This window comes from Buteo buteo, chromosome 8, assembly GCF_964188355.1.
Source record: "Buteo buteo chromosome 8, bButBut1.hap1.1, whole genome shotgun sequence".
NCBI classification, from domain to species: Eukaryota; Metazoa; Chordata; class Aves; order Accipitriformes; family Accipitridae; genus Buteo; species Buteo buteo.
The window spans coordinates 46,779,287-46,791,338 of NC_134178.1; the positions used below are offsets into that span (position 1 = coordinate 46,779,287).

At 44.7% G+C, this 12,052-nt stretch overlaps 1 protein-coding gene across 2 annotated transcripts; it reads left to right on the forward strand.

The window, feature by feature from the left end:
- The first annotated feature begins 1,316 nt into the window (after positions 1–1,316).
- On the forward strand, positions 1,317–10,595 carry C1S (complement C1s). 2 transcript variants are annotated; one of them, XM_075034589.1, is made up of 12 exons: positions 1,317–1,435; positions 1,890–1,955; positions 2,385–2,589; positions 3,793–3,970; positions 4,243–4,368; positions 5,034–5,233; positions 5,453–5,606; positions 5,841–5,956; positions 6,190–6,268; positions 6,523–6,660; positions 7,175–7,249; positions 9,353–10,595. In XM_075034589.1, the coding sequence occupies exons 2-12, from the start codon at positions 1,951–1,953 to the stop codon at positions 10,144–10,146; spliced, it is 2,070 nt and encodes a 689-aa protein (XP_074890690.1). In that variant the 5' UTR covers positions 1,317–1,435; positions 1,890–1,950; the 3' UTR covers positions 10,147–10,595. The 2 variants fall into 2 exon arrangements, with proteins under 2 accessions (XP_074890690.1, XP_074890691.1); XM_075034590.1 differs by lacking the exons at positions 1,317–1,435; positions 1,890–1,955; positions 2,385–2,589; positions 3,793–3,970 and having other exon boundaries at positions 4,356–4,476.
- Positions 10,596–12,052: the final 1,457 nt, after the last annotated feature.

A 12,052-nucleotide genomic window follows, 5' to 3' on the forward strand; every position in this document is an offset into this window, starting at 1 on the left:
TTTAAAATATGATTGTGACTTGAACAGTCACTGGCAGGGTCTTTACTTTGCCCAGTTTAGAGGAGAAAACATCTCCCCATGATATGTTATGTATCTTTCATCATTGTTTTCCTGGTTCTCAAAATTGCAGTTAGAAACATCAAGCTGTGCTCCCAGGAGACATCCGAAGTGAGATGACACGCTGTTTTCTTCTCTATCCATTCTCAGTTTGACAAAGAAAACAGACTAGGCATGTTCTTCAAGTAAAGCCTTTATCCTGACTACAATGAAGTCAGTAATGATTCATCTGTAGGTGTTTCTCTCCCCTGACAATATAAAGGAGCCTTTCAGCTGGGCTTTGCTAACACACTTTGCCTATGGCCTGTTGAAACTTGAATCATTTTTTTCCTGGCAAAAAACAAGCTATGGAGTGTGCTGTGCTGATTGTAAAGGGTAGAGGTTGTAATGGAGTTTTACATTTTCATTTATAGTCCTGTCCCAGTGTAGCTGGTTTATGATGAAAAGGGTTTTTTTAGAGTATTAGTGACAGGTCTTTTAGCTTGTATGGTGGTATTTTGGTCTTGGCTTGTGGGCACTGGCTGGTTTAAGGGTCCTACCTGGCATAAGTCTTGAAACTCCTTTCCATAAGGGTCCTAGATCTAACTTGCTCCAGGGCTAAGTCTGATGAACAGTTGCTCTTACATGAAGTTCACTTGGTAAATAAAGAGGTAGTTATGAGTTTTTAGTCAAGTTCTTACTTACCGGAGTGTTCCCATAATAAAACCCAGCAAAGCAATGCACTCTTACTCCTGCTGGTAGCCTCAGAGCGGCACAGCATTGAATAGGCCACTATCTTTTCCTTTTTTTCCCTTAAAAAATGGTCTCTGAAGCATTCGATGAGGAGCAGCAGCAGCAGCCCTGTGGCCACCAAGTTGCGGTAAAAGACTGGACTCTGGCAAAGTGGTCTCTGGACAGAATGATCGAACAATTTTTTGCCATCCAAAAGCATTGGACCCGTTCTCACGTGGCCTCCCCCTTTTCTACACCCTTAGGATTTTGACCCTAACTTTTAAAAGGCAGGGGGAAGAGGAGGAGAGGGGAGGCAGCCGAAAACACTGTTGCCCTCCCTTTTCCCCAAAGTCACCTGATTTCCCGAAAACGCCTAATACAGACCAGATATGCGTGCTCCCCCCGTGCAGCCTGAGCCAACAGGATTGTGCAACTTGCCCTGGAAATTCCCCTCCTGCCCAGGGCCGGCGAGCCGAGCATCTCGGCCCGGCGGGAGGCTGGGACGCCGCAGCCCGCAGATAGAGGGTGCTGCGATATTGGGAATTGAAGCTTCCTTCCCCACACCCCAGCCTGGTTTCGAGGAGGGTGTGTACAGGAAGACTAAAAGAGAAAGAGAGAAAAGAGAAGGCAAGAGAGAAGAAAATCAGACACGAACTAGGGAGACAAGGTAAATATTGCAAGCATTAGAAATGAGAAAGGAAAATATTCCTGAGCATCGCTGTCTGACAGCTGGAAGAGTCAGGACAAGCTGCTCCCCACCCCAGGGTCTTAGCATGATTTTTGAGGTGCTGGGAAGAAGGGATTGGGTACCCCGGGGGGGAGGTGCTTTCTGTCTTAATTTGCTGTGCACTGGCATGGTGTTTAGAGACGCTGATGCTCATAAGGGGAGAACGTGGGTACCAAGACACAGATCATCTCTCCATTTTGTCGGTATGGAGCCTAGCATCCCTTCTTGAATGCTTGGGGTTGCTGTATGCAGGAAGGAACAGAGATATAAACTTGCTTTTGAGGCAAAACATTGGCGTATTCTCCACAAGCTGGGGTTTTAGGGTCTTTGACCTGCCTAGCAGACATGCAGCAGCACAGGCAACATTAATCATTCACACTGTTTTTTGTCCCAGACCGTAACTCCAAAGTCCAATTCCTGAAAGTTTTCAGAAAGGAAGATCTGCTTTTTTCCAGATGTGGTGAGTTATTGAATCTCCAAAGAGAACTCAGGTTTATTAATAATTTCATTTTATAAATGAGGTGTTTTTCCTGTAGTACTGTACTGGTTCTCAAATCTGAATGTATCTGTAGCCCAAGTAGGCTCCAGAGCCAGGCACTGAAGTAGGGAATAGCACTTAAGACCCTTGTGTTCAACCCCTGCCGCATTACCAGCTCTTACAGAGCTGGAGAGGAGCAGAGAGCATGACTGAGGTTGTACTCCTTCTGTGTGAAAGGCTACAGGAGAAGGGCAAGGCCCACACAGCCACAGCGTTGGTCGTTAAATCTCCAAAGCCAGGAGCTATGCTGCATGCTATGTTCAGCCAAAGACTAGCTTTTTCACTGGGGAGTGCGTGCGTATGCAGACAGAAAAGACTACTGCAATGATGTCTTCCTTCCTCTTTTCTCAGGTATCTTATCTTCTTCTGTCTCCCTCTCTGGGCTGATGCAGACTCCATGTATGGTGAGATCTTGTCACCCAATTATCCTCAGGTGTATCCCAATGATGTGCAGGAGTCTTGGGAAATCCAGGTCCCTTCAGGATACGGCATTCGTCTTTATTTCACACATATGGATCTTGAACCATCGCAGAACTGCCAGTATGACTTTGTGAAGGTACTGTCCCTGTCCTCAAGTGAGAAAAAGGCAAAAAGGCAGCTTAGAGCACAGAACAGCAAAGCTGTGTACAAAGCTCAGGGCTGAAAGAGAAGATGGACACATCCTTCCTGTTCTGAGCTCCAAGAAGCCCAAATGATTGAGTGTATCTGCACTAGCGGTCACTAAATTGATTTGAGTTTGCCTCATAACCTCATGAGCATTGTATGCCAACTGAGTGTCCCATCTATGCCCCCCTCGCCATGTTTCTCCTATATTCATAGGAAAAGCCTTCTTAGCCATCACTGGCACCTCTCTATTGCAAGGCATATTCTTAGCCAGCGAACTGTAGGTATAAAAGGACCATTTTCTTAGGGCATTGCTTTTCTGTCCCTGAAATTATTCAGAATTAATCCATGAGTGGACACAGATAATTTAATGCAATCAGAAATTGATTGGAAATGATGGAGGTTAAAAAAAATCAAGACATCTGTGCATGAATAGTGGGCACTCAGACAAAGTGCTGTGGTCCATTGCACCACAGTTTTCTATGATCTATGCCCCACAGGTTTCTTAAAACTTAGACACCCACTAGCTCTGCTCCATGGCGTCCCACAAGGCACAAAAGATCCAGCATTTCCACACAAACAGACAGGAACAAGACCATCCTATCCTGCAATAGCTATGGGTGAATAAGACCGGGTGCAGCACCAGAAAGACACCTTGGAGAAGGACCTTTTGCAACAAACTGATCAACTTGCTAGACTGCTCTGCAGACCGTCAGTGATTGGTTTTGCCATTTTGAACCATGGTGCTGGTTTTTTATCCAAAGGGGCCTGAGGAAAGGATGTTAACAGAGAGCTTTCTGGATTAATTTGTATGTGAGAAATTAAGACAGGTATTTCACAGCTGGGAAGTCAGCAGGAGGGAACGCTCCTCAGGCATCTTCCAAATGTCTTGAGATTGGTCGTCTAGGGGCTCTGTTCAGCTGTACCTTGGCCGGCTGTGTTCCACCTTTGGCCAGCTTGGTGGATGACGCAGCAGCCTTGGTCCCTCCTGCTAGCTGCGTGACATAGCGGTGCCCTGGGACATCTACCCGAATGTTGTGAGAAACGCATGCAACTTAGGGGCCTTTGATTAGCCACCTATAAGCTGAAAGACTCAAGTGTTGGTAATTACACATATTCCGGTAATGAGATAAGACCTCTCTGCATTCTTCTGCAGATCCTGTCTGATGGCCGTGTTGAAGGCGTACTTTGTGGGCGGAAGAAACCTCGTGCCCCTGGCTCCTCGATTGTGGAGGAATTTCTTGTCCCTTCTAACACCCTCACTATGAGCTTCCAATCAGACTTTTCCAATGAGGAGCGTTTCACTGGTTTTGCAGCCTACTATGTTGCAGTGGGTAAGGTTATAACAGCCTCCTCTGATTCTCTGTAGTGTCCAGGCTGGGGGGGCGGGTAAGCTGACAGAAGGCTTGTAAGTTTTCATTACAAGAATGCCTTATTTAAAAGAGATCCCAGCAGACAGGACTGCTTTCCTATATGGCCAGTATAAATGCTGTCTTAGAGATACCTTTTCCTTGTTGTCCACCAGTGCTTGCTTCCCTTTCTCACCTTCCTCCCGCCCTTAGGGCCCTCTCCTAATCCTGGCTGATTCATCTTTTCACACTTGCAGACTTGGATGAGTGCACGGATTTTGTGGATGTACCTTGCAGTCATTACTGTAATAATTATATTGGAGGTTACTTCTGTACCTGTCCACCAGATTATTTCCTCTATGAGGATCAGAAAACATGTGGAGGTAAGAGATCTACATGAGCTGTGCTCAAGAGGAAGAGTTAATTTATGCCAAGTGGGATATTGTACGTGGAAGACCTTCTCTATCAACCTTCTCAACCAGTTGTGACAGGTATACGTTGAGGAAAAAAACATCCCAGTGCAAATCTGAACTGGCAGTAGAGTGTGATTTGGGGAATTTCTATTAACATATTCTTAACATTCTTTTTTGTGTGTGTCAAGAGAATTAAGAAACTACTAAATGCCATTCTTTAAAGACTGTGATGGGGACCCTTCTTAGCATACAGCTATCTGTGAATCCTTAAATTTCTGACCAAACAGGGCAGTTCAATAAAGACACAAAAATAGCCAAGGGGCTGCTTGGCTTGAATCAAAAAATTGCAAAGTCACAAGTGGTGCATGTTGGAAGGAGCATAATATGAGGACCTGAGCATGAGAGAAGGGGGCCTAAATCACAGGTGGAAGGTAAAAAGAAAAGCCACTAGAAGTTAAAGTCCCTGAACAGAGAGTGGCCCTGGTTTCAGTTTCTTGGAAAGATGCAATGTTGTGACATGGTTAATGCAGGTGACTGGGGGGACTGGACATGTAGTCGAAGATGGAAAGCTTGTCGGCTTCATACACAGACCATTTCCTTTCTGAATCCTACCTGTGTTCCTTCCTTAATCCTAGTGAACTGCACTGGAAATGTCTTCACTGAGCCATCGGGGGAGATTGCCAGCCCCAACTATCCCAACCAGTACCCAGAGAACTCGCGGTGTGAGTACCGAGTGGCTCTGAGGCCAGGCTTCTTTGTGGCGTTGACCATAAGCAGTGGGGACTTCGACGTGGAACCAGCCGACTCAGAAGGGAGTTGCCACGACAGCTTAACAGTAGGTGTGGGGTTTAGGGTGGGAGTGAGGATACTCTGGATCTCCCCTCAATCTCCTCATATTCAGAAGACTCTCTGACTGCTTAACTTTATTTTCAACTATGTTGCCTTTTGAAGTTCTTGGGAATACATTTGAATATGTATATATTGAATATATATTTGAATATCCCTCTGAATACATCTGGTATTTCTCATTTCTTCTTGTTTATTATTTTCACAGCTTGTCTCTGGAAAGCAGCGTTTTGGTCCCTATTGTGGCAGCAAATTCCCAGGTCCTCCTGAAATCAAAACTAGGAACAACGTTCTTGACATAATCTTCCAGACAAACCATGCAGTTCAGCACAAAGGCTGGAAAATACGCTACTATGGGGATCGTGAGTAAACAGTTGGGAAAGCGTTCCCTCTTCTGCTGAGTTAGGGAGAGAGTTTGTCCCAGGTCAGATTCATGGTACAACAGCACATTAACGTGTTCACAGCTGCTGGTATTGAGTAAACAGAGGATGCCTGTTTACTAGGGAAAATACTCACTGGGGAGAAAGAAGTTGGCAGCTGGAAGGAGAATAAATCTTGAACCAGTTAATCACTGATTTCCACCTATCTCTTCAAAGCTGTAACCTGTCCCCCGAGTGTCATCCCCAACTCTGTTCTTGACCCAAGGAAGGAGAGGTATATCTTAAAGGACAGTGTGAATGTGACCTGTATGGAAGGCTATGAAATTGTGAGGGTAAGTTACTTAAAAAAGCATATATCCTCTCTGGCCCCCTCAGCAGCTTCCTGATGCTGTTTCCCATCAGGTGTCCTGAGCACCTTTGGGGACTCAAATGTTTTCACCACAGCTGTAGTAAGTGGAAACCTCTTCCAGCCACTGCAGCATTTTGAGGACCCTTCGCTGGAGTGCCTGTGTCAGATATATTTCATGGTCAGCGACTTACACGGATCATGTGTTCTTTTCCCTAGCAACGAGACAGCATCAGGACTTTTCACTCCAACTGTCAGGAGAACGGTGAATGGAGCAACTCCCATTTCAGCTGTGTTCGTAAGTGACCTGTCTCTGTATTGTGGGAAGCAGACTGGAATGGAGCCTTCAGGCTCTAGACCCACTATATCTCCACATTAAGAGGATGTGGAAGGACTGGGATGTGAGCATGCTGAAGGGACAGAGGAAGTGAGCGCTGATGACTGTACAGGGACCAGAGGAGCTGAGTGGTTCCCCATCATACGGAATAATCATATCGTTGGGTGAGGCTGCCCCTTTGGTTATATTTGATCATTTTTGTTTCTTCTCTACAGCTGTGAACTGCGGTGATCCCATTGCTATTGACAATGCCCAAGCCATATATGTCTCTGAACTTCATGAGCCTCTGTACAAAGCTGCTTTCCGGTATCAATGTGATGCACCTTACTACACCCTGAAAACCAAAGGGGATGGTAAGCATTGCCTCTGCTACACAAACATATTTCTTTGATCAAAGGTCTAAGAAATGGTACTGGCATCGTCACGGGGCTGGGATTGTATCCCATCAGGTCAAGACTGGGAAAAAGTTCTTATCGGTGGTGGGGTTGCAAGCAGTAGTTTTGTGTTGCTTTTGTGTTTAATACACTAGTAATGTCTGTACTTGGGCCGTTGACATTAAATGCATTAGCAAGTCCTCTCTCCATTTGGTGGGTGTGTGAACCATGGAGATTTTTGTCACATATAGCACACATTTCTGGTGGAGAAGTAAAGGACTCCAGAAATCCATCAGATGAGGTCCCTCCGAAACAGGGGCTGAAGTGCCCTGGTGGGGTTGTGTACTTCTAGGGAGATCTCAGCAATGTTTACCAAGCTCTGCTTGCTTTGGAAATGAGAAGGTTAATACATCATCTTATACAGTAATGCTACTTACCCTCTCTTCATCTTGATCGTGTCCTTATGGCACTCTTTTTTCTTGTGTTTTCCAAGGGGTGTATCAGTGCTCAGCCAGTGGAGAATGGGTCAACAAAGAGATGGGAACAAATCTACCAAAATGTGTCCCAGGTACTACCAAAACCTGTGTATATGTACACATAGTATATGAAGTCCACTGCTTCTTTCATCTCTCTCTTTTAAAGCTGTTAAGCCCAAAAGTACAGTTGATCCTTTCTGCATTGTTTGAATCACATTAGACATGGTATTTCTGAAAGCTGTGGGCCCCAAAGAAAGGTCAGATGCGTCAGCAGAAAGAAACTGGAAACAAAAGTGGGCAACATAATAAGACAACTGGTAGAACAAGACCTCTTCAAGTATCAGTGTGTGTTTCTGCACCAGTTTCTCTACCTTCAAGTGTGCACATTCTCAAGTTGTTCAGTGCTTTAGATCTCTGTCTGCCTTGCAGGTAGCAAAAAGACTGACAGGTCAAAAAGCGATGTCCGACAATGCTGGACCTTTCTGTCTTTGGTCCCTCCCAAGCTACACTGAGACCCGTAGCTTCTCTTCAAACCTCTCTCGGGGGTAGTGCCCAGCTGTCTACTGGGCACTACAGTTGCAGCACTATAGGGAAAGGTCTTTCACTGCTCTCACTGGAAGTCATAGCCCAAACCTTAAGTTTTAATGTGTCCTTCAGTATTCAGCTGCACTTACTGGGTCTGAAAGGTCAAGCAAGATCCCTGTCAAGGACTTTCTCATCCTCTCTTCGTGTCCTTGGGAGATACTGAGGGAAGTGCATGGTATTACTCCTGCTCCTGACTGCTGGAAGTTATGGCTGGGTCTTAATTTCCAGCTGATACAGAGAATTTTAAATCCTACGTATTCTGCACGCTGTTCAGCTTACCCTCTTAGAGGAGGCAGCATGCCTAGGACTAGTTGTACATGATGCCTGTTCACTACTCCAAACACCCAAATCCTCATTGGCAAAGTACAGGATCCAGCTGAAGAAGACTCAACCCTCTTAAGGGCCAGCTCAGCCAGTGAGTTGAACTGTACCAGTGCACAGTGCAAAAGGCAAATTGTAAGATAAAGCTCAGAGAATTTACTACCCAAGAGAAAGTAGTAACTTTGTAGATACTAAATTCTTTGTAGAATATGAAGCCAGACTCTTAGCAGGACACAGCAATAAAAGACAAAGACAGGCAACGGACATAAGTTGCAACAAAGGAAATTCTGATTGTATTTAAGGAAAAATGCTCCCCCAGAGCACTGGAACTGTCGTCCAGAGAGGCTGGCTAATCACCACACTTGGAGATGATCAGAAGTCACCTGTCAAAGCCCCTGAGCAACCTGGCTTTGCAGTTAGGAGGGTAGGGGGAAGGGCAGTTAGGGATGAACAGGTTGAACTAGAGACATTGAGAGGTACCTCCCAGCCTAAATCTTTCTATGATTACATGAAATTTTTTAACAAACTCTGCTTCATTTAAATTGGAACCTACCTACCGGCTGTAGTTCTTTAATCTCTGACTATATGACTAAGGCTTCAATGTAAACAAGGCAATGTGATAAGAAATCGATTTCCTAGCTATGTCAGAATGACCAGCCTTATTTATGCTCTTAGTGCTCACATTCTATGAAACCTTACAGAACATTTTACTCAAGAAGCATGGAGCACCTCTGCACCCATAAGACCCACAGATAAGATCTCCATTAACCCACTGCTTAAGATTTTACATACTAAGAGAATGGAGAGGAAAAATGGTAAAACATCAGTGACAAAACCGAACACTTAACCTGAGACTATCTGGAGTTCACACACACAAAAAAAATCATTTTAAATAGCAGTGTCATATTTCTAAGAACTTAGACAAATATTTTTTCAAAGACAATACCTTCACCTACAGGACATAATTCAGCAAAGGAAAAATGCTAACTAGAATGCAATTAAATTGTGAGCTTTGACATACCCAACAGTGACAACTGCTTTCCAGAACAAGAATTTGAGAATGAGTATTTTCAGCCTAAATTGAATGTTCATAGTAGTTTTGCTTGAATTTTCTTGAATTTCTCTGTAAATACTAGTTGCAAACTTTATGACATAGTTATTCAGAATCAAAAATGATTTAGAGGACACAGGAAGGAGGGGACTATGGGCTTTTTAGCAGTACCAAAGAACCCGCTATTTGTAACTGCTAATTCTCTCATCTGGTTCCTCTTGTTTTCTTTTCTTCCCAGTCTGTGGGGTGCCTAGTAATCCCATCAAAGAGAAAGCAAAGATTTTTGGAGGCACCCGTGCAGAAAAGGGCAACTTTCCCTGGCAGGTGTATTTCGATTACCCAAGAGGCGGTGGCGTACTCATCTCTGAAAGATGGGTAATGACTGCAGCTCATGTGCTGGAGGGATACGACAACCCCAACATGTATGCTGGGGTAATCAATGTTGGTAAAAACACTCTGTACAAGGAGGGCAAGCGGTTGGTCTCAGAGGCTTCGTTCATCCATCCTGATTGGAAGAAGCAGCCCATAGAAACCAGGACCGATTTTGATAATGATATTGCACTACTGAAGCTGAGAGAACCTGTGAAGATGGGCCCAGACATCTCACCCCTCTGTCTTCCTGGTAAATCATCCGAGTATGAGCTGCAAGAAGGGACTCTGGGCTACATTGCTGGCTGGGGCCAGAGAGAGAAGGGAAGACTGCCTATTTATCTTTGGAAGGCCCAGATTCCCGTGGTGGACATGGAAAAGTGCCGATCTGTGAAACCAGAGGGCTCCGCTGATTCCAGTGCTTACCGATTCACTGACAATATGATCTGTGCTGGTGGTGACAAGGACAGCTGTAAGGGGGATAGCGGTGGAGCCTACGCTATCCAAGATCCCCTTGATGACGGGCGGTACTATGTGGCCGGGCTGATCTCCTGGGGACCAAGATGTGGTACCTTTGGTCTTTACACCAAGGTAGTGCGGTATTTGGACTGGATTACAGAGACCATGAGGAAGCATGAGAGTGAAGAAACTTGGCAGGATTAGCAATTTCTCCCTTCAGCACAGTCACCCTTTCTAAATGTGATGGTTACATGTTCAGGCTGGCTGTGATCCTGTTCACTCTGTGTATGTAACGGGCCTACTCATTCTGTCTGTGCTGAGAGGAGAGTCAGCAATATAAATCTGTTCCTCCCACTGTCGTCGTGTCTGGGAGGGGAAATTCTCTTTCTTCCACTCACAGCAGCGTAAGAGGAAGATGCTATTCTGGATAAAGAGGCTCCTTCTGCTTCCTCTCATTTTTTTCTATCTCATTTTTTCCCATTTGGAGAAGACCTAGCCATGCCTGACCTGACAGGGAGATTTCAATGAAGACAAGAGAGAATAATGTTTGATTCCCAGGGTAGGTTCAGAGCCTGGCTTCTGATTTATGTTATTTCCTGTACTGTTCAGAATATCTAACAGCATTAAAGAATATCCAGATTGCCTTTTGTGCAATGTGCTATTGTGTGTGTATTGCCTTTCTTCTTCTCAGTCTAGACCTAGTTCTCCCTGAAACTCCCTAAATCAAGTGTCTAGTCACATTTTGACCCACTGTTCTGCCAGCTTTTGTCAAGCTGTAACTTGTGCTACCTCACCTCTCTACCTAAGAGTCTTTATGAAGTTCTTCTGAGATTTTTGCATCTCATTGACCAACCATTACCAGCAATGAGGACTTCAGATTTCTGAATCAAGCTGACCAGAAGAGACATCTTCAAAATCTTTTAATTCGCCTGTCCTCAAGGCTTTATTTTTCAAACTTTATCGTGTTAGGTAAGAAATAAAGCTTGCTTGATTTAGGGAAGGTGGTGTTGTGGGAGAAGATTACCTGATGTGAGTTAGGGGTGTCTTCAGCTCCAGAAAGCCCTATATCACTCACAGATAATCCTTCCACTAAGATGGTCAGGGAACTGGTGCAGATGGCATATGATGAAAGATGGAGGAAGCTGAGTTTGTTCAGCTTGAAAAGGAGGAAGCTAAGAGGGGGATCTAACTGCTGTGTTTGGATACCTAAAGGAGAACTAGAGAGTATACAGAGCAAGACTCTGCAGAAAGGTGAAGAGTGACAGGACAAGAGACAATAGACACGAATTGCAATAAAGGAATTTCCAGCTGGGCTTTTTCCCAGGGTGTGGGTCAGCACTGCAACAAGTGCCATAATCCCTGGACATCTTCATAACTTGCCCAGGCAAGGCCCTGAAGCTCTGAAGTTAGTCCTGCTGTCAGCAGTGGATTGGACTAGAGACCTCCTCTTCCAGCCTAAGGTTTTCTGAGAGTCTAGAAAATGGTGAGGAAGATGTGTGCAGGTCTTGGGAGATTTCGTATAGATTCCTGCACGCAGCTCAAGCACCTTCCATTTTGTGTAACAAGCAAAAGGTTATTTTGCTGTTGGGCGAGTAAACAAGGATCTTATACTACACTGCTGAGGAACTGTGACCCACAGGATGTTGAATGCTTTTCACTTTTCTATCTGTATGTGCCAACTTTAATCTAGTATGAAGTTTTACAGTCATTCCTTCTTGTTGCCAAGTAGGTGGACTCATCTCAGCTTTCATCTTTTGGAGTGCAAGGGAGGTGTCCATCCCCGGTAACTAGTCCAGGATGCAGTCTTAGCCCATGTTCCTCTTGTGCTAAGAGGTGACTATATGCTGGCAAAGAAACAATAATGATGCAGTGGTGCCATTGTAACAATATTTTATAACTTCTCTGTATGTATTAGAATTTCATAAATCATTCAGACATGCCCAAACATCTGGGGTAATCATGAGCAAAAGCCACTGGAAATCTTACAGACTGCTATGTCTGGCTATTAGGAAGCTTCTGCTTTGGTATGAGATGGGTACTTCAGCAGCAGCAGCTGCTCAACAAAGTACAATTTGGGGAAAATTAATCCATTTTAAATTCTGAAAAAGTG